Source organism: Astyanax mexicanus, chromosome 10 (genome assembly GCF_023375975.1).
Source record: "Astyanax mexicanus isolate ESR-SI-001 chromosome 10, AstMex3_surface, whole genome shotgun sequence".
NCBI lineage: Eukaryota > Metazoa > Chordata > Actinopteri > Characiformes > Acestrorhamphidae > Astyanax > Astyanax mexicanus.
This window is the reverse complement of record NC_064417.1, coordinates 9,006,041-9,030,061: the sequence shown is the minus strand read 5'-3', so window position 1 is coordinate 9,030,061 and position 24,021 is coordinate 9,006,041. Positions and strand designations below refer to the sequence as shown.

The following is a 24,021-nucleotide window of genomic DNA, read 5'->3' as shown; positions in this document are numbered from 1 at the left end:
AAACTTTTATCTTAAATGACACTGTAATGCTCTTTCTGCTGAGTGTTTTTGCCAGAGAGGCAGAATTCAGCAAAACAAAAGGCAACTGACAACATGTTTGTTGTCCCACCCATTCAGCCGTTACTCAGCTGTAAATGCCCCATCATAAGTGATGCCATGACACCAGGAATGTGAAGACTAGCACATGCCTCCTCTGATACATGTGAAGTCAGCCACCGCCTCTTTTTTTACTGCTTTTGATGCAGCATTGCTGAGTAGCATCACAGCGCGCTCAGAGAAAAGTGCAGCGACTCGGTTCCGATACATCAGCTCACAGACGCAGCCCTGTGCTGATTCACATCACCCTAGGAGTGATAAGGGGAAAGAGCGCCATCTACCCACCCAAAGAGAGCAAGGCCAATTGTGCTCTCTCAGGGCTCTGGTAGCTGACGGCAAGCAGCATGACCGGGATTCGAACCAGCGATCTCTCAATCATAGTGCCAGCGCTTTTGGACTGCTGGACCACTTGGCACCCTCTAAACTGCAGAGTTAAAGCAAAACTAACTAAACCAAATGTTCACAATGCAACAAACACACAAACCTTGGTTTCTGTCTTTGGTATTAACTTATAAGATGTAAAAAAAAACACCCTAAGAGTAAAAGGGAGTAAAAGCTGCTTTATCAGAAACTTTTTGAAGAGGGTACTGTAAGTGTCCCTATGCACACACTTACACACACACACACACACACACACACACAGTCAGACACATACACAGTGCAAGCATCAGGAACACAGTCAGCATCTCCATTGGAAAACCAATTTCAAAAGAGGTTATTCTTTAGATAACTGTAGACCTTCAAGCACAGACACACTATAGGTGTGTGCATGCGAATGTGAGCATGTGCGAGGGTACGTCTCCTCTCAAGGAAGCTTCAGAGACTCAGAGACTCCGCCGGACTGCTAAGCAGCTGTTTGTGGCCCTATTGTAGAACCAATTTTGTGGCCTTAAGGTGTTTAGAGGAAGCGAACGCTCCGGTTGCCTTCAAATAATACAGTACAGTCACTGCATTTCCTTCCCAAACCCGCCAAACCGCAGCTGCAGAAACATCCGCACAATTAAACCAACCACACTTTAGTTTCAATGAAGTTCAACGTCCTGCCAGGTAATACAACGCTGAAAAAGAGCTTAGAAAAGTCACAAAGACAGCTGGCCTTCTCCTGCTCTGAAGCCTTGACATTCTTCAGCCTCGCTCGATTGGTTGGCAGGAAATGAATGGCATACAGACGTGCCGCGTCTCGCTTTTAGAAAATCGTGCGCTTGCTGACCTTGGCGAAGAGTTCCGGTAGATGAACCACGTTGAGGCATTAGTCAGACTTTAGTTCACTTATGACTCACTTGATTCACTTCTGTCTGCCACAGGAAAACCTTACCAGAATACTGTAATGTCACTCAATAACTCTTGCTGAGGTTCATAACACACACATACAGTACAGGCCAAACGTTTGAACACACCTTCTCATTCAATGCGTTTTCTTAATTTTCACGACTATTTACATTGTAGATTCTCACTGAAGACATGAAGACATCAAAACTATGAATGAACACATGTGGTGTTTTATGTACTTAACAAAAAAGTTACCTGGCCTCCACAGTCACCGGACCTGAACCCAATCCAGATGGTTTGGGGTGAGCTGGACCACAGAGTGAAGAAGGCAAAGGGGCAACAAGTGCTAATAAACACCTCTGTTAACTCCTTCCTTCAAGACTGTTGGAAAACCATTTCAGGTGACCACCTCTTAAAGCTCATTGAGAGAATGATGCCAAGAGTGTGCAAAGCAGTAATCAGAGCAAAGGGAGGCTATTTTGAAGAAACTAAAATATATATATATTTTTTTAGTTATTTCACCTTTTTTGTTAAGTACATACTGTAACTCCACATGTGTTCATTCATAGTTTTGAGAATCTACAATGTGAATAGTCATGAAAGCAAAGAAAACGCACTAAAAAAAAGAGAAGGTGTGTCCAAACTTTTGGCCTGTACTGTATATATACACACATTTACACAAACACACCAAAAAGATAGTCACTGGATAGTCTCTATAGAAAAAAACAAACAAAAAAAAAAAACAGAATCAGTCTCTCTGGAGCAGATAAACATGAACCTAATGGCACTATGCCTAAAGACATCTCTGGAATAAAGTACTATCCATTTAGTACTAAGCCATGATACTACCACCACCATGTTTTACAGATGGAAAGAGGATTCAATGCTATAATGCAGTGCTTTTCTTTCTCCAGACATAACAATTCTCATTTATTTAAACAAAAAAAACGTCTGGCTTTTTCATGTGAGCTTCATTAACTGTTCTGTTGGAACTCATTGACATCATCATCATTAGCCAGTGTAAGAAAAGCCTTTAGTTGCTTAGAAGTTACTTTGGGTCTCTTTGTGACCACATAAGCTATTACTGTATACGCCTTGTTCTTGGCATGATCTTTGTTGGTTGACCACTTCAGGGAAGGGTCATAATGGTCTTGAATTGTGTTTCCTTTGTATTTCGTTTGTACGCAATCTGTCTTACTGTGGATTGGTGGTCTACAATCTTTAGAAATGGTTTTGTAATTTGGTTTTCCATCCTTTGCAATGTATTGAAAAGCATCATTAACTTCTTAGAAATCTCCTCTCTCTTGTTCATGCCATAAAACACTTCCAGAAACGTGTTGGGAGGGGGGGGGGGGGGGGGGGGTTGGGGAGAAACAGGTGTGCCGTAACACATGGAACGTTGACATAATAATGTCTCAGTTTCATCATCCGCACATTGACAGCTGGATAGTAGGAGCAGGTGGATGTCAGAAAGACCACCGTCTCCATTAAAAGCCGCCCGTGCCCCTCTCCCTCATCTTGATGGCAAACGCCATCAATCGCAACTATCGATCCTCCCACTGCACAAAAGCAGGTCCTTCTTTCTGCCATTGATCCAAGCCACCATATCACCCTCAGCTTCAGCCTGCTCAGCAAGACGCTGGAGGGGGATCGGGTTAATATGACGGAGAAGGAGATCGGTAAGGAGCCGTGACCTCTACTGTGGGGCTCATGTAACAGTAGACGGAGTGTGACCCCGTTCTAATGGAGACATCATCATCTCTCTTACCTTGACAGCCACCAGCATTTTGTCCTTGGTGGGGCTGAGGTTATAACACTCTGCCAGGAATACTTTCCCGAAGGCCCCCTCGCCCAGCTCCCGCTTCAGCACGATGTCCCTCCTCTTTATGTGCTGCACGTCTGGAGAAAGAAAGAGAGAGAGGGAGAGAAAGAAAGAAAGAAAGAAAGGTATAAGACTAGACTCAGTGAACTGTGTGGCAGTCTCGAGAAAAGGTGATAGTGTGAAGTGGATGCTGGTGAGTTGGGATTTGTTGGCGCCAAATCCTGTCGCTCAAAACGATAATATGGCTCAAAGGGAGGTTCCACCGCCATCATCATTCTCCAGGAACTTCCACACACCACTCTAAACGCACACCGACACTTCCCAGCGCTCCCACAAGTGTGCAGCAATTTGACCTTCAACTACCCAGCCTGCCTCCAATCGCTCGCTGCACACCAGTCACTACTGCTATTTATATCTTTTCTATACACTACAAATAAAAAAAAAAAAATAAAAATAAATGTGCTGCAAAAGGGCTCTTTTGAGTGATGCAGAACAAGAAACATTTTTTTCTGCCTTTAAAAATGTTCTTGTAAAGAAGTTTTGGGTGAAAAATTGATTTATAATCTCTACATTGACCCATTAAAAAATAATAAAATAATACTGTTTCACTTTACAAAAAATACTTTATGACACTGATTAAAAGTAGCACAGATATTTTAAAAATAGGCAAATACATTCTTGAAAATATGTGTTCTTTGGGGTTACATCAAAGAAAATTGCAAATTGGCGAATAATCTTTACTCTGGCAAATCTTTATTGGCAATTGGCAATCTTTATTGGCAAATACTCTTTGAAACCAATATATATATGTATATATATATATATATATATATATATATATACATATATATGTTACATTATATACATACACTTCTATTTCATCGCTTAAAGAGTATTTTTTATCACATTTGTAATGAAACCTTAGAAAACCTTTCTTTTTTGTATCAAATACATTTGAAATGATTAATGCATTAAGAAAACATTTACATTAATAAATGACCTTATGGGGCTCCAAGTGGTCCAGTTGACTAAAGCGCTGCCAATATGAGGAGATTGCTGGCTCAAATCTCGTTCATTAAGCTTGCCAAGAGCTGCTGGAGTCCTGAGAGAGCACAATTAGTCTTACTCTCTTTGGGTGGGTAGATGGCGCTCGAGCTTGGGCCGACCTGAAGCCCCCTGGCCACAACATCCTAGTAATAAGAGATGCCCCGGAGTTCACAGTGTTCTCTTTTATGAAACACACAAAATATGGTCACCGGATCTAAAATATCACTTTAATTTTATGATCTTGTTATCTGCAGTCTGCTCAGGTCACTCCTCTCATAAAGAGGAACAATAACAGAACAAGATCTGAGCGGTTTCCATTAATTTCTCTGGAAGTGAACTTCACCCCTCTCTCTGCATGCAAATCGCAGCAAATTCCCGTTTCCTCCGAGACGAATAAAAAGGAAATTAGAAGCTTCTGCTCGTAAACATGAACAAAAAAAGTGAGGCGTAATAACCCCGACCGCACGGCGCGAGGGCCTCCGAGAGTGGCTAAGTGGTTGTTTCGGAGACGTTACGCAGAGGATGCGGAGATGCACACTCTCGTGTTGGGCTGAAGTGTTCCTATCTTTTCGTTTCCTGCGCTCTCTGATGACTCCTGGCTGAAGAACAGCGACTCTGGGATTTTCACACTTCACATTAAGGTTAGCAGCACTCCGGGGGTCTGATTTTTTCTATTTTCTTTTTTCTTATTTATTTATTTATTTATTTTTTTTTTAGATAACTCTGGGGGAAGGAATGGGGTACACACTTCACACCACTGACATCAATCTAAAAATGAACTCCAGAGATCAGAGTAAAGACAGAAAGCAGCAGCCGTCTCACTGCTAGACCCACAAAAAAACACATCTACTGTCCCATAATAATAATACTAATAATAATACTAATAATAATACTAATACTAATACTAATACTAATACTAATACTACTACTACTAATAATAATAATAATAATAATAATAATAATAATAATAATAATAATAATAATAATAATAATAATAATAATTAATTAAACCCGATGAGAAAGTGTATGATAAGCTGCTCTGTCTGTCTGTCTGTGTGCTATCTGTCTCTGTCTGTCTGTCTATCTATTTCTCTGTATGTCTTTCTGCACACTATCTATCTATCTGTCTGTCTGTCTGTCTGTCTGTCTTTCTGTCTGTCTGTCTGTCTTTCTGTCTGTCTGTCTGTCTATTTCTCTATATGTTTTTCTGCACACTATCTATCTATCTATCTATCTATCTATCTATCTATCTATCTATCTATCTATCTATTTATCTGTCTGTCTGTCTGTCTGTCTATTTCTCTATATGTTTTTCTGCACACTATCTATCTATCTATCTATCTATCTATCTATCTATCTATCTATCTATCTATCTATCTATCTATCTATCTATCTATATATCTATTTATCTATCTATCTATCTATCTATCTATCTATCTATCTATCTGTCTGTCTGTCTGTCTGTCTGTCTGTCTGTCTGTCTGTCTGTCTGTCTAACTATGCCTGTATGTGTGCTATATGTCTCTCTGTTTGTGTACCTGTCTATTTGTCTATTTCTCTATCTGTCTTTTGTACACTATCTGTCTGTCTGTCTGTATATCTATAAATCTATGTATCTATCTGTCTGTCTACCTATCTATGTCTGTGTGCTATACATCGCTCTGTCTGTCTATTTCTCTACCTGTCTTTTGCACACTATCTATCTATCTATCTATCTATCTATCTATCTATCTATCTATCTATCTATCTATCTATCTATCTATCTATCTATCTATCTATCTACCTATCTGTCTGTCTGTCTGTCTGTCTGTCTGTCTCTCTGTCTGTTTGTCCTGTGCACGTCTGTCCATGCTTTATAACCATCACTTTTAATTTTCTCCTAATATATTTAATTTATTGTAATAATGTCATTAATTAGGCTGTGCATCATTAATAAACTCGCCTGTATTCTCTGAAACCAACATGCAATACGGCGTCCTCCTATTCAGCGCTGCAGAAGACACAACTACGCGGTTAAACACTAATTAATCAGAGCAGTGGAAGGTATAACACGGTGAAGAGAGCGGTGTCGGGGTATTACGCTGGTTTTCTCTCCTGTATGACTGTGATACTGCCTTACCGCCAGTGTGGCCCAATAATCAAAGAACTGGCTCACGACACATCATTACTGGCTGCTTTGAAGAAAGTAAGGGATATAAATGAGTTGCTGTGATAAAACGAAGCAGGCGAGGGCCATGCCAGCCTTCAGCAAGCATTACAGCGAGCTGGCAGCCTGGTACCCCCCTAAATCTGATCACAACTTTATGAGTCTGCCTGATCAAATGAGCTCAAACTGGTGGGCAGTCGGCGGTGGCGAACACTGGCCAGCTGAAAGCTGTGGCCAATTCTTAATCTTCGCACCACCGTCCACCTGTTTCCACCCGCAGACACGACACCGCGGGGAGTGCATGAGCAACATATGGTCGACTGTAGCAACATCTGTTATTTACTCTGAACAGGAGAGGGGCCTGGATGAACCTCCATCCAACATCAACACTAACCATCCAGAGCAGCCGCCTTCATACCGGAGCACTGTGGCACGGAAAATCATCTCACAGGGACAGACCCACCCACCACCACATAAACCAGCCACTTCAATACGGGCTTAAGGCCAGTTTATACTCTCCTTAGCCTATGTGTCAATGTATTCCCTACCCTAAGCTCTAGCTTGATGCACACCTACATGTACCTGTAAATGTACTGTAACTATGTGTTGCTCAACGCAGACAGCTGTGATTGGTCCACTGGGCCTTTGGTTCCCACCCACACATTCCCACCTTCGCAGTTTATACTGCATAGTGCACTCTTGCTGGATACGCATAGACTACAGCATAGGTTTGAGTAAGCCCTGTTGTTCTATAATCTCTAATAAACTTGCTTATGTGGTTTAGGACCACATGTTTACACCTGTCATTAACATCTGTTATATATATATATATATATATATATATATATATATATATATATATATATACATATATATATATATATAGCAGTATCTGGATCTACTTTGGCCTAATTGTGTTTACATTTTCACAAAAACTCCTCCCCAGTCTGACCAGATAAGATCTGATTTTACTTTTGATGGAGAGAATGGTAGGGCTTCAACTGCAGCAGATAATACTTTGTTATGTTACTGATATAGAAATGTTGGTTATCTATACTTCACTGGAGTAATGATTACTTTTTAGATGACTTTTCTTATTACTTTGCTTCTACTACTTACATTTTAAAAATAGCCTCGTTACTCCTATTTAATTTCAGCTTGTTTTCATTCAGGCTTCTCATTGGTTACAAAACCCTATTCAGATAAATCTCTCCATCCAGATAGAAAGTGGAAGTACAAACAGATACCATTCTGACACCTTATTGGTTTATACTGTGATCCATCACACCTGCACTCGTCACGCACCAACCCCCCCCCCCCCCCACACACACACACACACACTCCAGCAAGAACATAGCAGGCTTATTTAGCCTAGTATGAGGATGATCTGTGCAGAGACTCAAGAGAACTCCAGACAAACTCCAGTTCAACTAAGCTTCTTTAATATATTTACATTGTACTAAAAACATTTATTTACAATGGTAATATATGCAGCTGAAACAGATAGGAGACTAGTGCATCCCAAATGTATTAACATTTTAATATAATATCTTAGTCATTATGGCTTTTAGAAAAATGTGTTTTTGGGAGGGGGGTTAGTGCACTATAGGACCCTATATGTAGTGCAGCCTAAGCTTTTGTCCTTAATGGCATTTTTTTCACCATACTTTTTTTTTTTACTTTTATACTTGAAGTAGTTTTGAAACCAGTACTTTTACACTTTTACTTAAAGAGCAAAAAGCTTCAGCTGATACTTCAACTTCCACAGAAGTATTTTAAACCCTAATATATATACAGTATGTCTGCCTGAGTAATGAAAGTCAATACTTTAGACAACTTTGTCCAAATGTCTCCATTTAGTTATTATATGTTGCTCACAGATGTGCAAATGCACTCAGACAGCTTACAGTTTAGTTCCTATACAGATGTACTACTACCAACAGAAAAGTGCAATATACAGCAGCGGAAACAGCAGAAACAACATATGCAAATCTGTTAAATATAACTGAACGTGGACTGAGTAGAGTATGATGATTAAGGCCTAGAGCTAATTGGTTGGGTATAAGCGTCCATTACTTACTAGCTACCTTAGCCTATCAAAGAAGCCAAACCTCAGACACCCAACCTGTGTGAGCTGAAGTGCACTCTGGGTAAGAGGAGAAATTGGGTAAATTGGATTTTTCTCAGACTATGGCTTTAAGCAGATGATGCCGGTTTGGCACGCAGCACAGTTCCTTCGTCTGGAGTTTCTAATCAGCTCCAACATATTAGCCACAGTCAGGCCGAGGAGCGTAGACACACACTGGGAGACATGGCAGCCTTCCAGGGCTGACACTAACGTGTGTGTGTTTTTCTGTCCTAAACCCAGCGCAGAGCAGTGCGTGTGTGTGTCTGTGTGTGTGTGTGTGTGTGTGTGTGTGTGTCTGTGTGTGTATGAGTGAGAGAGCAACAGTGCCTCAGGCTGCTCTGAATAAGGTTTTGTTGGAGATTAAGATGGAGGAGACGGAAAACATGCATTGTTTTCAAACTAATTAAATTGCATTTATTTAATCAGGAAGAGTCAGAGAGAGAGAGAGAGAGAGTGTGTGGGAAAGAGAGAGTGAGAGAGAGAGAGAGAGAGAGAGAGTGTGTGGGAAAGAGAGAGTGAGAGAGAGAGAGAGAGAGAGAGAGAGAGACAGAGAGAATTGAGGAGGCAAAGAGAGGGAATGTAAAATGTGACATGCTGAATCTGAGCTGAAACAATGAGTCTAAGAGTGAGGGTAAAATGAGGATGGGGAGAGAGGGAGGTAGAGAGAGAGAGAGAGAGAGAGAGAGAGAGAGAGACAGAGAGAGAGTGAAAGAGCGAGAGATGGATGGATGCATTGATCATTCTGCATCACTCCACCTGTTATTGACCAGAAAATATCAATGCAGTCCCCTCTTTCTTCAGCAGGGGTGCAGATCTCTGACCTCACAAAGATTCTATTATTCAATACATAATGATTCTGATAATCCGATTAATTTATAGTGATTTAGAAGTTTATAGTTATAGAAGTACAGAATTTATTAATTATTAATAGTATTTATAATATTGTTATTAATTAGTGTAATAATAGTGTTGGTTACTATTAGTGCCGCAGCATCACCAATATACATTTGACACCCCTATTTTTTTTTAACATCACTTTTAGTACAGTGTGCATGTGTGTGTGTGTGTGTGTGTGTGTGTGTGTGTGTGTTACAGTGATTAATGTTCTCCTTAGGTCAGCTAACACACAGCTACTATCGATACACCACCAACAGCATATACACGCTGTTGGACAAGACACACACTCCAGATAAATCACCTCCCATAGCTACAGGATGGAAAGGACCTGAGAGAGAGAGAGAGAGAGAGAGAGAGAGAGAGAGAGAGAGAGAGAGAGAGAGAGAGAGAGAGAGAGAGAGAGAGAGAGAGAAAGGGAGAGATTCTAAATATAATATAATTATATGGCTAGTAATATGTCTAATATGTCTAATAATATGTTTTTCTGCAGAGATGTAAACAGATTCTGACAGAAAGCCCATTTATATTTTTTGGATAATCTTAAATGTTATATTAATATTTTAAAACTCCGCCTTTAGCTTTGATTGCAGCACACATTCACTGTGGCATTGTTTTAATAAGCTTCTGCAATGCCTCAAGATTTATTCCAATCCAGTGTTGCATTCATTTTTCACCAAGATCTTGCAGCAGCATTGATGATGGTAGAGTCTGACCACTGCACAAAGTCTTCTCCATCCAGCACATCCCAAAGATTCTCAATGAGGTTAAGATCTGGACTCTGTGGTGACCTCTCTGAATCCATGTGTGAAAATGATGATCTCATGCTCCCTGAATGAATCACTCTTTCACAATTCCAGCCCCATGAATCCTGACATTGTTATTTTGGAATATGGCCGTGTCACCAGGGAAGAAAAAATGCATTGATGGAATAACCTGGTCTATATTCAGTATATTCAGGCAGTCAGCTGACCTCATTCTTTCAGCACGTACTGTTGCTGAACCTAGACCTGCAGACCAACTGCAGCATCAACCCCACGTCATTTACTTACTTAAATCCAGGTGGCAACTTTTTTCTTGACCAGGCAGTGTATGAATCTGTTAGTTTTCCTATATATTTTGTTAGAGTTACATAAGAGAGAGGAAATTAGAGAGAGAGAGAAAGAGAGAGACAGATAGAGAGAGACAAAGGGGCTGATTTGACCTGTCAATCAAACCCAAGTCTGTGTTTTCAGAGTGTTGAGAGCAGAAAGTTCTAAAGCAGAGAGTGATTTACAGCTGTAGCCGAGCTGAATGCTAAAACCCTCAGTAAGCAAACATGACAATCACATGAATAAGAGATGAAGAGAGAGGTGTGTGCTCTGGTGTGTGAAAGAGAACGCTGATTTGGTGGAGAAAGCGAGATCTTAAATACTATCCTAAACAATATCCAAATGTCTAAGCATTCAGCTACTTTGGTACCACTTTAAAATAAGACTACCTTTTTTAAAGGGTTTATAAATGGTTTACAACTAGTTTATTATTGGTTACTAATTAGGTTGTAAATGCCTTTAAAATCATTATTAATCAGTTATAACACATACGTAGAAAGGGCAACAATATAGATGGCTGTGGGTTCACTATTTGGCAAACAACAGGTCATTGTTGCCCTTTCTACATATGTGTTATTAATAATCAATTATAACACATACGTAGAAATGTACATAGACCTGTTGTTTGCCAAATAGTGAACCCACAGCAACATAACTGATTATTAATGATTTTTAAGGCATTTACAACCTAATTAGTAACCATTAATAAACTAATCGTAACCCTTTATAAAGGTAGTATTATTTTAACCCTTGTGTGGTGTTCGGGTCTGTGGGACCCGTTTTCATTTTTCATCAAATGATACTAAAGAAATATTTTTTCTAACTCAAACTCATTGGCATTGGCTCTTTTTTTGTGAAAAACATATAGCAAAACACATTTTCCATAAACACACACTGTACACCCCCCCCACACACATTTATATTACATACAGTATGTTTGGCCAAGGGCTAATAAACATTGCTTCATTTGTAAATTTGAAACTAAACAAATGTTCTACTCATATCTTGAGTTAAATTCAATTTCTTTTACCTTTTATAAAAAAAAGCTAATAAAAAAAGAGTAGCACTTTTTGAAAGAAATGTAACATAAGAAAGGTAAAGGGCAAATATTAACCATGTAAGCTGTTTATATTGCTTGCAATTTAGGTGAAGCAAGCATGTGTAAAGCATTTTAATGTAAAATTGCTTAATTTTGCTGAAAACAAAGTAAACGAGTAACACAAATATGAACACCACACAAGGGTTAAAGTGGTACCAAACTGGATTACAAAAATAAAGGATTGGCTTGTCTGTTTGCATGGCTAATTCTAGCCAGATCACCATATTTAGGACGCACTATGCTGTCCACTGTGGGTGGTAATGAGTTTTGTTTGAAATTATTGTGTTGTTTTATTTTTTTTTTACTTTGTCTCTGTTTCTGTGTTGTTCCAATACACACAATTTAAATAATTGTATATAAGAAATAGCAAACAATTTCTATAATATACTAGAGAGAAATATACTAGATTTTCTGAAAGAAATTCAGGGGTTCCAACACTTGGGCCATGACTGTAATTGACTCATAAAATTACTGACCGATAACACACTGTAAACTGTTACAGTTCTGACAAAAAAAAAAAAAAAAACACATTCCACAATGTTACACAACTGACCCGTAACACACTCCACACTTTTTTGCTATCCAAAAAAGCCTCTGAATCACCTTAATTATTAATTATTTCAGTCTAGACCTTGCATGAAACCAACAGGTGTCACCTAACCTCAGCGGACTACTGAAAACATTGATTCGGAACGTTTAAACCGTAGCGTACACATCAGTGAAGCGCTGGCAGGGGGGGTTTATTGCACCAGAAGGCAGAGCAAACAGTGTGACTCACTGGAGTAGAAACACCCAGACACCGAGCAGCACCAGTGGACAGGATTTTCCTGTGCAGTGGGGATTGTTAGCGGTGTCAAAATGATGAGCGGGTGCTGTACACCATGAGGCCAGCCAAGGTGACAGGCGAGCGCTGGTGTTCATTCAGCACGGCAGATTATTCTGACTCACAGTAAAAGGAGCATTCAGCTCAAAACCCATCAGCTCAAAATCTGCCCGCCGAGCATGAAGCCAGTCTGGAGGAATTCAGCACGGAGACTGCTGTAATATTTAGATCTGTTTCTGGACGTCAGTCTATATTTTATTTCACTCACTGACCACTTTATTAGAAACCTCGAACCTTTTCTTCAACTTTTTCGCCACATTATTAGAAACACCTAGCTTGTGCTTCCACTCACTGCCCACAAGAAAGGTGGGGCTAAGTGGGAGTTTATGATAAAGTGGTCAGAGGGAGAGCTGTAAAAAACATTATTATACAAAACAAATGAACACAAGTCAGGCAGTTCTATTCTAATTCAGTTTTATGTCATACTACACCAATTTAGACACATCATAAATATATTGGTTCTATTATTTTAACCCTTGTGTGGTGTATGGGGTCTGTGGGACCCGTTTTCATTTTTCATCAAATGATACTAAACATTTTTTTTTCTAACTCAAACTCATTGGCATTGGCTAATTTTTTTGTGAAAAACATATATCAAAACACATTTTTTCGATAAACACACACTGTACACCCCCCCCCCCCCCCCACACACACACACACATTTATATTACATACAGTATGTTTGGCCAAGAGCTAATAAACATTGCTTCATTTGTAAATTTGAAACTAAACAAATTTTCTACTCATATCTTGAGTTTAATTCATTTTCTTTTACATTTTATTAAAAAACTAATAAAAGAAATGTAGCACTTTTTGAAAGAAATGTAACATAAGAAAGGTAAAGGGGAATAATATTAACCATGTAAGCTGTTTATATTGCTTGCAATTTAGGTGAAGCAAGCATGTGTAAAGCATTTTAATGTAAAATTGCTTAATTTTGCTGAATTAAATACAAGTAAGAAAGTAAACGAGTAACAAAAATATGAACACCACACAAGGGTTAAAGGTTTCTGCACTAATGAATACTAACATCATCCAAACTATGAAGAAAAACATATATTTTAGATTCTTCAAAGTAGCATCTCTTGCTTAGATGACAGCTTTGCATTTTCTCAGTCAGCTTTATGAGGTAGAGTCACCTGGAATTCAGGCTTTCAGTTAACAGCTATGCTGAACTTGTCAAGAGTTAATTAATTTATTTATTGTCTCTTAATGTGTTTGAGAGCATCAGTTGTAAAGTAGTGAAGAGGTAGAGTTACAGGTATACAGTGAATAGCCTTATTTGAGTAAAGTTCTAATTCATATTATGGCAAGAACTACTCACCTAATTAAAGAAAAAAGTACTTTAGAAAACAAAGGTCAGTCAATCTGAAAAATGTACTTTGTATTCTTGAGGACACTTTAAAAGTATCCTTAAGTGCAAAAGCAAAGACCATCAAAATGTTATGTCATGATGAAACTGGCAACTAGCAAGTTTTACCTCTGTTGCACAGGATACGTTCATCGGAGTTATCAGTCTTATGCGTTCCTTCATAATCTGGATGACTTCAGCATTCTTTACAATATCACCAGGGTAATCTGGTAGTGGCATATGGGCTAGTGTGAGATGACCCACAAAACAATCTGTGAGTGGATGCACTTCAGCCAAAGCAGCACAGCGGAAAAGAGAGCAACAGTGTGTGTTTATGGAAAATGTGTTTTGATATATGTTTTTCACAAAAAATGAGCCAATGCCAATGAGTTTGAGTTAGAAAAATATTTTTTTTGTATCATTTGATGAAAAATGAAAACGGGTCCCACAGACCCGAACACCACACAAGGGTTAAACATAAACTGACAGCAAAGACAAGGACAGCACTAATTAAAAAAGTAAAAGCAATCAAGAGGCCCATGGTCACTCTGGAGGAGCTGCAAAGATCTGCAGCTCAGTCGTGACTTTAATTTCCAAAATTAAATGTCTATATATGCTAGCTGCATAATGCTGGATTTTGACTTTTATACCTTTTTTTTTTAAATAGAATGTAAAGTCTGTCATTTGTCATATAATTCCAAAATCGATTTGATGTTAAAATGACGTCTGAGGCCTGTTGGGAGACATCACATGTCAAAACTTGAGCCTAATCCACTACTTCAGTATCTTTACACAGCCACAACTAGACGCCTCTCCTGTTTCAGATACAGAAAGAGATGATTTTAGAGCTCCACTGAGCTCCAGTTTCATCACAGTGTGTGTGTGTGTGTGTGTGTGTGTGTGTGTCTGTGTGTGTGTGTGTGTGTGTGTGTGTGTGTGTGGTTTAGTCTGGGTTTGCAGAGCTTTAGAGGAATAGTAAATCCACCCCTGGACTCGGAGTGGGGAGTGTACTGTGGGATTAAAGCTGCAGTCCTCAGACTTTACTGGAAGCAGAGTGACCTCCACAGCCGGACCCTGAGCTGAAGGACTAAACTGAAACTCTGAGGGTTTAAAAGGTTGGGAGTGAAGAGCGAGTCTCATTCTGAGACTGGGTGTGGCTGGGATTTAAAAGAAATATTAAAACATTGTTTGTAATGTACTGTATTGCTTCTTCTGTTATCTACAGTTGAAAAGAGAGCAAACTAAATAAAATCGACCTTTAGAAGTCCCCTAATTAATAACTTTCAATAAAAACTTGATTACAAACAAAAATATTTGGCTTGTCTGTTTGCATGGACAATTCTAGCCAGACGCTGAAAGTTACCATCAATACGGCCCACTGCACTGTCCACTGTGCGTGGTAATGCTGATTCTCCGGTAATTCCTGTAGGCTTGCCATGAACTCACTGAATACACCAGATAACACCATAGATAGCATCTTACACAGGTTTGGATGTTTCTAAGGCTCTCCACTAAGGAACAGTTAATGAATTTACATACACCTACAGGGGATGGACAATGAAACTGAAACACTTGGTTTTAGACCACAATAATTTATTGTCCTGATGGACAGTTCTGGTGGAAACAGGAGAGTTGAGGTGCACATTGAATTCTGCAGTGATTTGGGCAGCCATGGTTTTATATTTTTTGGATACAATCCGGGTTAACACCCGAACATCCCTTTCAGACAGCTTCCTCTTACAGCGTCCACAGTTAATCCTGTTGGATATGGTTGATCCTTCTTGGTGGTATGCTGACATTACCCTGGATACCATGGCTTTTGATACATCACAAAGACTTGCTCTCTTGGTCACAGATGCTCCAGCAAGACGTACACCAACAATTTGTCCTCTTTTGAACTCTGGTATGTCACCCATAATGTTGTGTGCATTGCAATATTTTGAGCAGAACTGTGCTCTTACCCTGCTAATTGAACCTTCACACTCTGCTCTTACTGGTGTAATGTGCAATTAATGGAGATTGGCCACCAGGCTGCTCCAATTTAGCCATGAAACCTCCCACAATGAAATGACAGGTGTTTCAGTTTCATTTGTCCATCCCCTGTATATCATGTGTTTGGTACGCCAGTGTATAAGTGTGTATGTACAGTCCACACCTCATTTTCTTCTCCATCTTATAGTGCAGTTTTGAAATCTCTCTCTCTCTCTCTCTCTCTCTCTCTCTCTCTTTCTCTTTCTCTCTCTCTCTCTAATAAACAGCTGAAGCCCCGCCTCCCAGACTTATGAATACATCACAGCAGAAACACTGAGGCCCGGGGTCAACTGTTCTAAACTAGCTCCATTCATACCCGACGCCATTAGCATCTCACACCGCAGGTAATTGCAATTTAATACATCCTGTTTGGAGGGAAGAGCCAGACTGATGAATAAAAACAATACTGTCAACACCTACAGCTACGCCAGCGTCTCCATCCTCAGCTGCCTGACGTCTCCTTTCACAGCTTTATTGGTCTGATGAATTAGACTACAAAAGCCCAGTCCTAATGGAAAAACACGGCGCCGCACTTTACTGCAGAACAGACCGAAGCCAGCCGAGGAGGAGGAGGAGCACAGAGGACGAAGGTTATGCTCAGCCAGCCGCTGACCGTTACGCCATTAGGTTGCAATTAGTGATTTTAATGAGTTGGGGGGGTACACATTTGCATGTATCGCTATATTAAGCATGAGGACAGTGCTTATGAGATCGAGGCAGAGAAGTCACCGAATTGTTTATGTCCACTACTAAACATCTCCGAGAAACTGAACTTCTGAAACACTTACAAGGACACACATAATACACAGAAATCACATAAAAAATAAGCAGAATTTTAAGAAGATAAAAATCTCAAGAACCTGATTTGTTACTCACTAGCAGACTCATTCAATCACTCATTCTCTTATTCACTCACTAACTGACTCACTAACTCATTCACACTGACTCATTTACTATTTGATTCACTGAATCATTTACTAACTGACTCAGTAATTAACTCATTGATATTTACTAAAAATTTACTTTCAAATGCTCATTTACTGACTTACTGACATTTACTGAATCATTCACTGACTGATTCACTAACACACTACTCACTGAATCGTTTCCTGTCTTACTTATTGACTCATTTACTGACTCACTCACTGACTGATCAGAGTACTCACTGACTCAGATACTGAATCAATTACCAATTGACTCATTGATTTCACTTTAATTATATTCATTAAATACTACTGACTTAAAACTCAACCATGACTTGTTGATATTGTGTCATATATTGACTAATGCAATAACTCATTACTTGGCTATCTGTGATTTAATGAACCATTCACTGACTCCTTCACTGACATTCTCTGAATCATTTAGATGAACTGAATGACTCACTTACTGAATCATTACAATCCTTTGCAGACTCATTTAGGACAATTGTTCTACTAAAGACTCAATTTTCCAGCATTCTCAGCTCATGGACTACAATGACTCAACTGAACACGTAACTCTGCAACGTTCAGCCTCGCCCACCTTCTGATTGTTCATTTCCCACACCTGTGTTCACCTGTATAAATAGCCCTTTGTTTCCTTTGCTCATCGCTGAGTATTATCTAGTTTACTAGTTCTGTTACAATGTGTTTTCTTTGCTTTCTTACCTTCTTGTTATCAACCCTTTTCTGCTCTTAGTTTACTCTCTTGTCTAGCCCTCTTGTTTTGCTGTTGCTCTTTAGTTACCGACTTTGATTTCCTCTCATACTATTCTCTTGCCTTATCCCTTTACTCCTGATTGTTTACTCATGTACCGACCCTGCTTCTAGCTCACTACGTTCTGGTATGTTGCTACTTATTGCTGCCCTGTTGTTCACTAGTTGTACATTGTACACCAATCCCTTTGGGATCTGTGTAAACCATAAACTTGTGTTTTCTAATCAGCGCTTGTCTCACCTTGTTCTGGCCCTGGTGACACATTTATTTTAACACTGATTAACGTTCATGACACACACTGAATCATGAGACACAGACTTATTTACTGACTTATTTAAAACTCAATTACTAAATTATTTACAAACTGGTTGAATGGTTGGTCACCCAGAGACTCATTCCCTGATTTACTGACTCATTCATTCATGTTTAGCAGGTTAAAATTCTCCACAAGAGGGAGTTTTCAAGGCTGGAGTAACTTTTGAAGCGTCACTGAAAGAGAAAAAACAAGGCAAACTGACAAAAAAAAAAAAAACACGAATGTATCAGAAATACTAGGATAGGAGTTCAACAGTTTAAATAGTTTATTAACAAAGGGGGATACGCATAAAAGGGTAGTCAAAAGCAAGCATGGTCAGTAATATAAAGGTAGCATAAGTAAACAACATACCAGAGTCAGAAGAAAGCAAGGTCAGTACATGGAGAATCAGGCAGAAGGGAACTAAGCAAAAAAGTAGTCAATAAACAAGCTAGGTCGGCAACAGTGAAAGCAACAAACAATAAACTGGGCAAGCCAAAAGGGATAAATGAAAATGGATTGAAAAACAAAAAGACAGAATACAAAGAGAAATGTGTTGTAGATTCAAAACTTGAGGGGTATTTATACTCAAAAGTTCAGGTGAGTAATCAGTAGCTGGGTGAAGCAAACGCCATAGCGGCACGTGCTCAGATGAGTCATTGTAGTTTTGAGACCAAGAATGCTGGGAAATGGGGTTTCTGAGTCCATCAGGTAATGTAATCGGAGCATTGTGTGGAAGTAACTACACAAAAAAAAAACAAGAACAGCAGAGGGCGCTTTGGAGAATGGAGCTACATATATTGGTAGATATATAGATTTAAATCTGAGGACTGTGGATACAGATTACACCCACAGGCCATGAAGATGCCACATCCTGAGAGTCTGGTTAAGGGCAGGAGAGGGTCAGGGGGCCGGGCTGGTGAGGGATGTGGGGGACGTGTCTGAGAAGGAGAGATTAAGACCCTGCTGATGGAGGGAGGGTGGACAGGATGAGCACTTCAGCCAATCTCTCCATATTGATTACATCTGCAGTGAATTCGCTCGGAGCTGAAGATCGGAGGAAGCGATCCGTCAGCACCCGCTGTGGGAAGACCACATTCTACCAGTGTGTTTGTGTGTGTGTGTGTGTGTGAGAGAGAGAGAGATAGAGAGAGAGAGTTAAATGGAGGGACCATCCAGTGAAAGCCTTGTGATGCCCATAATCAGTGTAACTGCTTCCTTTGGTGATAGGCTGTAGGCTGTAGACAATGGAGTCCCAGCTGAGAGAGAGAGAGAGAGAGAGAGAGAGAGAGAGAGAGAGAGAGAGAGAGAGAGCAGAAGCAGATAAAGAATAAAAGAAAGAAGATGGAGATGTAATAAAGGCACAAAAGTGGGAAGGAGAGATAAAGTTGGGGAAACAGGAGAACAAAAAGACAAAAAGACCCAGACTAAAAAATAAATAGAGAATGATAAAAAGATAATGAGAGAAAGTAGAAAAAGATATACTGAAAGAGATAAAGAGAGATAGAAAGAGATACAGATAAATGAGGTTAAAGGGAAAAAAGGAGAGAGAAGTGCAGGAAAAAAAGAAAAGGGAGAACCTGAGAGAGAGCGAGGGAGAGCAAGATGAGACAAAAAAAGGGCATGGGGTAAAAGGAAAGAGAGAACATAAATTTGGGAAAAGAGAAAAACTGAAAGAAGGAAAGCGACTCAGATGAGGAAAGAGATAATTCTGAGAATGATACAATAAAAATGAGAAGGCAGAAAGAGATAGACAGAGAGATGGGGTTAAAAGAAAGAGACAAGATGGAGCAGGTAAGAGGAAATAGAGATACATATGAGGAATAAGAAAAAAAAAACAAAGAAAAAAGAGATCATACTGATAAGATGATAATGAGAGAAGCTGGACAGTGATAATCGGATAAAGAGATAGATAAAGATATATGTAGGTAAAAAAACAGAAAGGGACAGACTGTCAGACTGGTGTGAAAGTGGGAAGAGTGTAGAAAGAGAGATTATGATAGAGAGAGAGATAAGATGTTAATCAAAAGGTGGGAAGGAAGAGGGGAGGTGGGTAAAGGTAAAAAATTAAGAAAATACTAACGGAAAGAGAGATAAAAAAGAAAGAAAAAAAGGAAGAAAGAAAGAAACCCAGAAAGTAAAGATAACTCTGAAAGGGTAAGAAGATAATGAGAGAAGGAGGAGGGTGAAAGAGACTTAGAGAGATAGATAAAGAGATACAGAGGCTAAAGACAAATAACAGGACAGAATGGAGTGAAAATAGAAAGAGCGAAATTGATAGAGAGAGAGAGAGAGAGAGATAAGATGTTCATAAAAAATTGGGGAAATTGAAAGAGAGGGGGGTGAAGAAGGGTAAAATTAAGAAAAATATAAAAGGAAAAAGAAAGAAAGAAAGAGAGAGAAAGGTGAAGAGATATAGAGACAAAGGGGTTAAAAAGGGAAGAACAGAAGGTTAAGAGGGACAAAAAGAAAAAAGAAAGGAAAAAACATAGATAACTCTGAAAAGGATATGAATATAATGAGATAATGAGGGTGATATACATAGAGAGAAATAGATAAAGGGATATAGAGGTAAAAAGAATAGAAAGGGATAGAACTGAGTGAAAGTGGAAAGAGAGAAAATTATAGAGAGAGAGAAAAGACGTTAAAAAGGTGGAAAGGATTATAGAGAGGGGGTGGGAGGTGGGTACAGTAAATGGGACAATTAAGAACAAGGAAAAAGAGACAAAAAAGAAGAGAAAGAATGAAAGAAAGAAACCCAGAAAGTAAAGATAACTCTACAAAGGATAAGAAGTTAATGAGATAAGGTGAGACTGAGGGATGAATATTTAAAGAGATATAGAGGTAAAAGGGTTAAAAGGGGAAAAATAGAACGATAGGAGGGAGGAGTAGATAAAGAAAAATGGGTACCACTTTAAAATAAGGTTACCTTTATAAAGGGTTTATAAATGGTTTACAATGAGTTTATTAATGGTTACTAATTAAGTTGTAAATGCCTTAAAATCATTAATAATCAGTTATAACACATACGTACAAAGCACAACAATGGCCTGTTGTTTGCCAAATAATGAACCCACAGCCATCTATATTGTTGCCCTTTCTACGTATGTGTTATAACTGATTATTAATGATTTTTAAGGCATTTACAACCTAATTACTAACCATTAATAAACTAATTGTAAACCATTTATAAACCCTTAATAAAGGTAGTCTTATTTTAAAGTGGTACCGAAAAATGTAGAGGAAGAAATAGAGTGAAACAGAGAGAGAGAGAGAGAGAGAGAGAGCAGGGAAAAGCAGAATGACCTCTAGCGGAGGACAGGCTGACCTGTGGCTAACTGACGCAGGGTCATAAATATCTCATCTGGATGAGTTTGTTTTGTTATTAGACGCTCTGCTGAGCAGCGCTGTTCAATCCCCCATCCACCCCCAGCGCCGCTGACAACCCCCCCAACCCCAAACTCACACACCGCCTCGCCCTGTAGCAAACACACACTCGCATGATGTATGGAGCACAATCAGCAGCACTGAGCTAACAATCTGTTAGCCGTGTCAGAGCAGATAAAAACAGCACATTCAGGAAATTATTTACTGAAAAACTAAAAAAAACACTATGTGATGATTTATCTTATCTTTGACCTTGAAAAAACTCAAACTTGCAACCATAAAGCTGTCCACTTTATTCCGCCTTGGCATCACAATGTCTAAATATAAAGAGCAAAAAGACTGCTGCTAATGCTGCATAAAAAAAAACAAACAAAAGCAAATGGACATACAAGGCTTTTGTTCAATAGTGACAATTTACAATGACAGTGACAATAGCTTAAGCAACTGGTTACACAGCACTCATACAGCAATTTAAGCATAAGGGTTCATAACTAAATAACTGAAGCTACTGTATATAGTAAGTTAGGTAGACAGATCAGTTGAAGAAACACCATTTTAGTCATTTTAGTTGAGAACCTCAAGACCAGGGGTGTCCAAACTACAGCCCGCGGGCCATTTTCGGCCTGTTTCCTTTTTTGGAGCGGCCCGCGAGGTATTTTCGAAATAGAATGAAAGTTGGTCCGCTGTTAAGCAGGTTTTTATAATGTGAGATTCAAAGTTTGAACGCTAGGTGTCAGAAACGGGCCAAAGAGTCTAAAAGCGGAGAGAGTGCGCATTTCTAGCGCAGAAAAACGGGGCAAAAGAGTCTAAAAGCGGAGAGAGAGCGCATTTCTAGCGCAGAAAAACGGGGCAAAAGAGTCTAAAAGCGGAGAGATAGCGCATTTCTAGCGCAGAAAAACGGGGCAAAAGAGTCTAAAAGTGGAGAGAGTGCACATTTCTAGCGCAGAAAAACGGGGCAAAAGAGTCTAAAAGCGGAGAGAGTGCGCATTTCTAGCACAGAAAAACAGGCCAAAGAGTCTAAAAGCGGAGAGAGCGCATTTCTAGCACAGGAAAAACAGGCCAAAGAGTCTAAAAGCGGAGAGAGTGCGCATTTCTAACGCAGAAAAACAGGGCAAAAGAGTCAAAAAGTTGTCTAGAGTTTAATATTATCGTATAATCGTGAAATTAAACATCAATTTGAAAAAAAAAATAGTTTCACAACACTGTCAAAGATAAAGATAGTAAGTCAAGTAAATTGGTGTGTAAATGAAATAATTAGGAAAAAATTATTATTTAAAGTGGTATATTTCATTATTTGTTTTATTATAGAGTGTGGCCCGTGACTTATAATATATTTCCCCTTCTGGCCCCCAACAAAAAAAGTTTGGACACCCCTGCTCAAGACAGTACACAGCAGGACTATTCAACAGACTTTGTCTGAAGGAGGGATCTGTACCTACTGTCTGTGGCAAGTCAGCAGATTTTTGTGTATATACAGCTCTGGCAAAAAAAAAAAAAAATAGAGACCACTTTAGTTTCTGAATCAGTTTATCCGATTTTGCTATTTATATTTATATGTTTGAGTAAAATGAACACTGTTGTTTTATTCTATAAACTATGGACAACATTTCTTCCAAATTCTAAATAAAAATATTGTCATTTAGAGCATTTATTTGCAGAAAATGAGAAATGGCTGAAATAACAAAAAAGATGCAGACCTCAAATAATACAAAGAAAACACATTCATATTAATGAAGTGTTAGAAGTTCAGAAAGCAATATTTGGTGGAAGAACCCTGGATTTGGCATGTTCTCCTCCACCAGTCTTACACATTGCTTTTGGATAACTTTATGCTGCTTTACTCCTGGTGCAATAATTCAAGCAGTTCAGCTTGGTTTGATGGCTTGTGATCATCCTTCTTGCTCTTGATTATATTTTAGAGGTTTTCAATTAGGTAAAATCGAGGAAAAACATCATTATTTAGTAATCTCCTATTTGTTTTCAGAGCTGTATTTTAAGAATACTAAGAACTGTTATGCTGATTTCTTATTATATTTATTTATGTAATTATATTTCTGAATGTTTGTAAACACCACTTCTAACAGATGTGGTCAGGTACTTTAAGTTGTACCCATTGCTGACATAAAAGTGCAAATTAACACAAACAGCTTGTTTAGTCCCTGCATAGAAGATACCAGTCTTGCCAGTCATGTTCTTGCGGAATATAAAGCCCCAGTGCATTGAGCTGTAGAGTGGTGGAACTGTGTTCTCTGGAATAATGGTTGATTGTGCTCCATCCAATACTTTTGGGATGATGTGAGGAGTTGAATATAAGGTGGAGGGGTGATTATCCAATATCCTGACCTCACCAATGCTCACAGCAATGCTCCAAAATCTAGTAGAACACCTTCAGTAGAGATAGTTACTCAAACAAAAGCAGGATAAACAAAGCAGGTGTTTCAATATCTGCTTGTATATAGTGTAATTTAATATTTATTATTTTAATGTACAATATCTTACAAAGCCATCATTTGTTTAATAATCATTCTAGTTTAAAGGAGTAAAAGTAGAGTGAATCTGGAAACACTAAAAATGTCCAGGGCTGAGTAATGTGTTCACATAGGCAAAACAGAAAGAGCAAAATATGAGATCTGTATCACTGATTAGCTCTCAGAGGAAGAAAAAAGCATACTAGCCATAGAAATGTTAACAATGGAACACTCAAGGGCATGAATTACAGTGAACACCATCCAAGCTGTGGTTTGATCACAGCAGATTTTCTTGGTTTGGGTGTTTTTACTGTAA

The 24,021-nt window shown here is 39.0% G+C and overlaps 1 protein-coding gene across 4 annotated transcripts in view; it reads right to left on the bottom strand.

The window, feature by feature from the left end:
- ntrk3a (neurotrophic tyrosine kinase, receptor, type 3a) overlaps nt 1-24,021 on the bottom strand; it is a 438,952-nt gene that overhangs the window by 45,138 nt on the left and 369,793 nt on the right. For all 4 annotated transcript variants that reach the window (XM_049483984.1, XM_049483986.1, XM_049483985.1 and 1 more), the window contains exon 13: nt 3,134-3,264. In XM_049483984.1, coding sequence (XP_049339941.1) covers nt 3,134-3,264 — 131 coding nt within the window. The remainder of the gene's footprint in view (nt 1-3,133; nt 3,265-24,021) is intronic.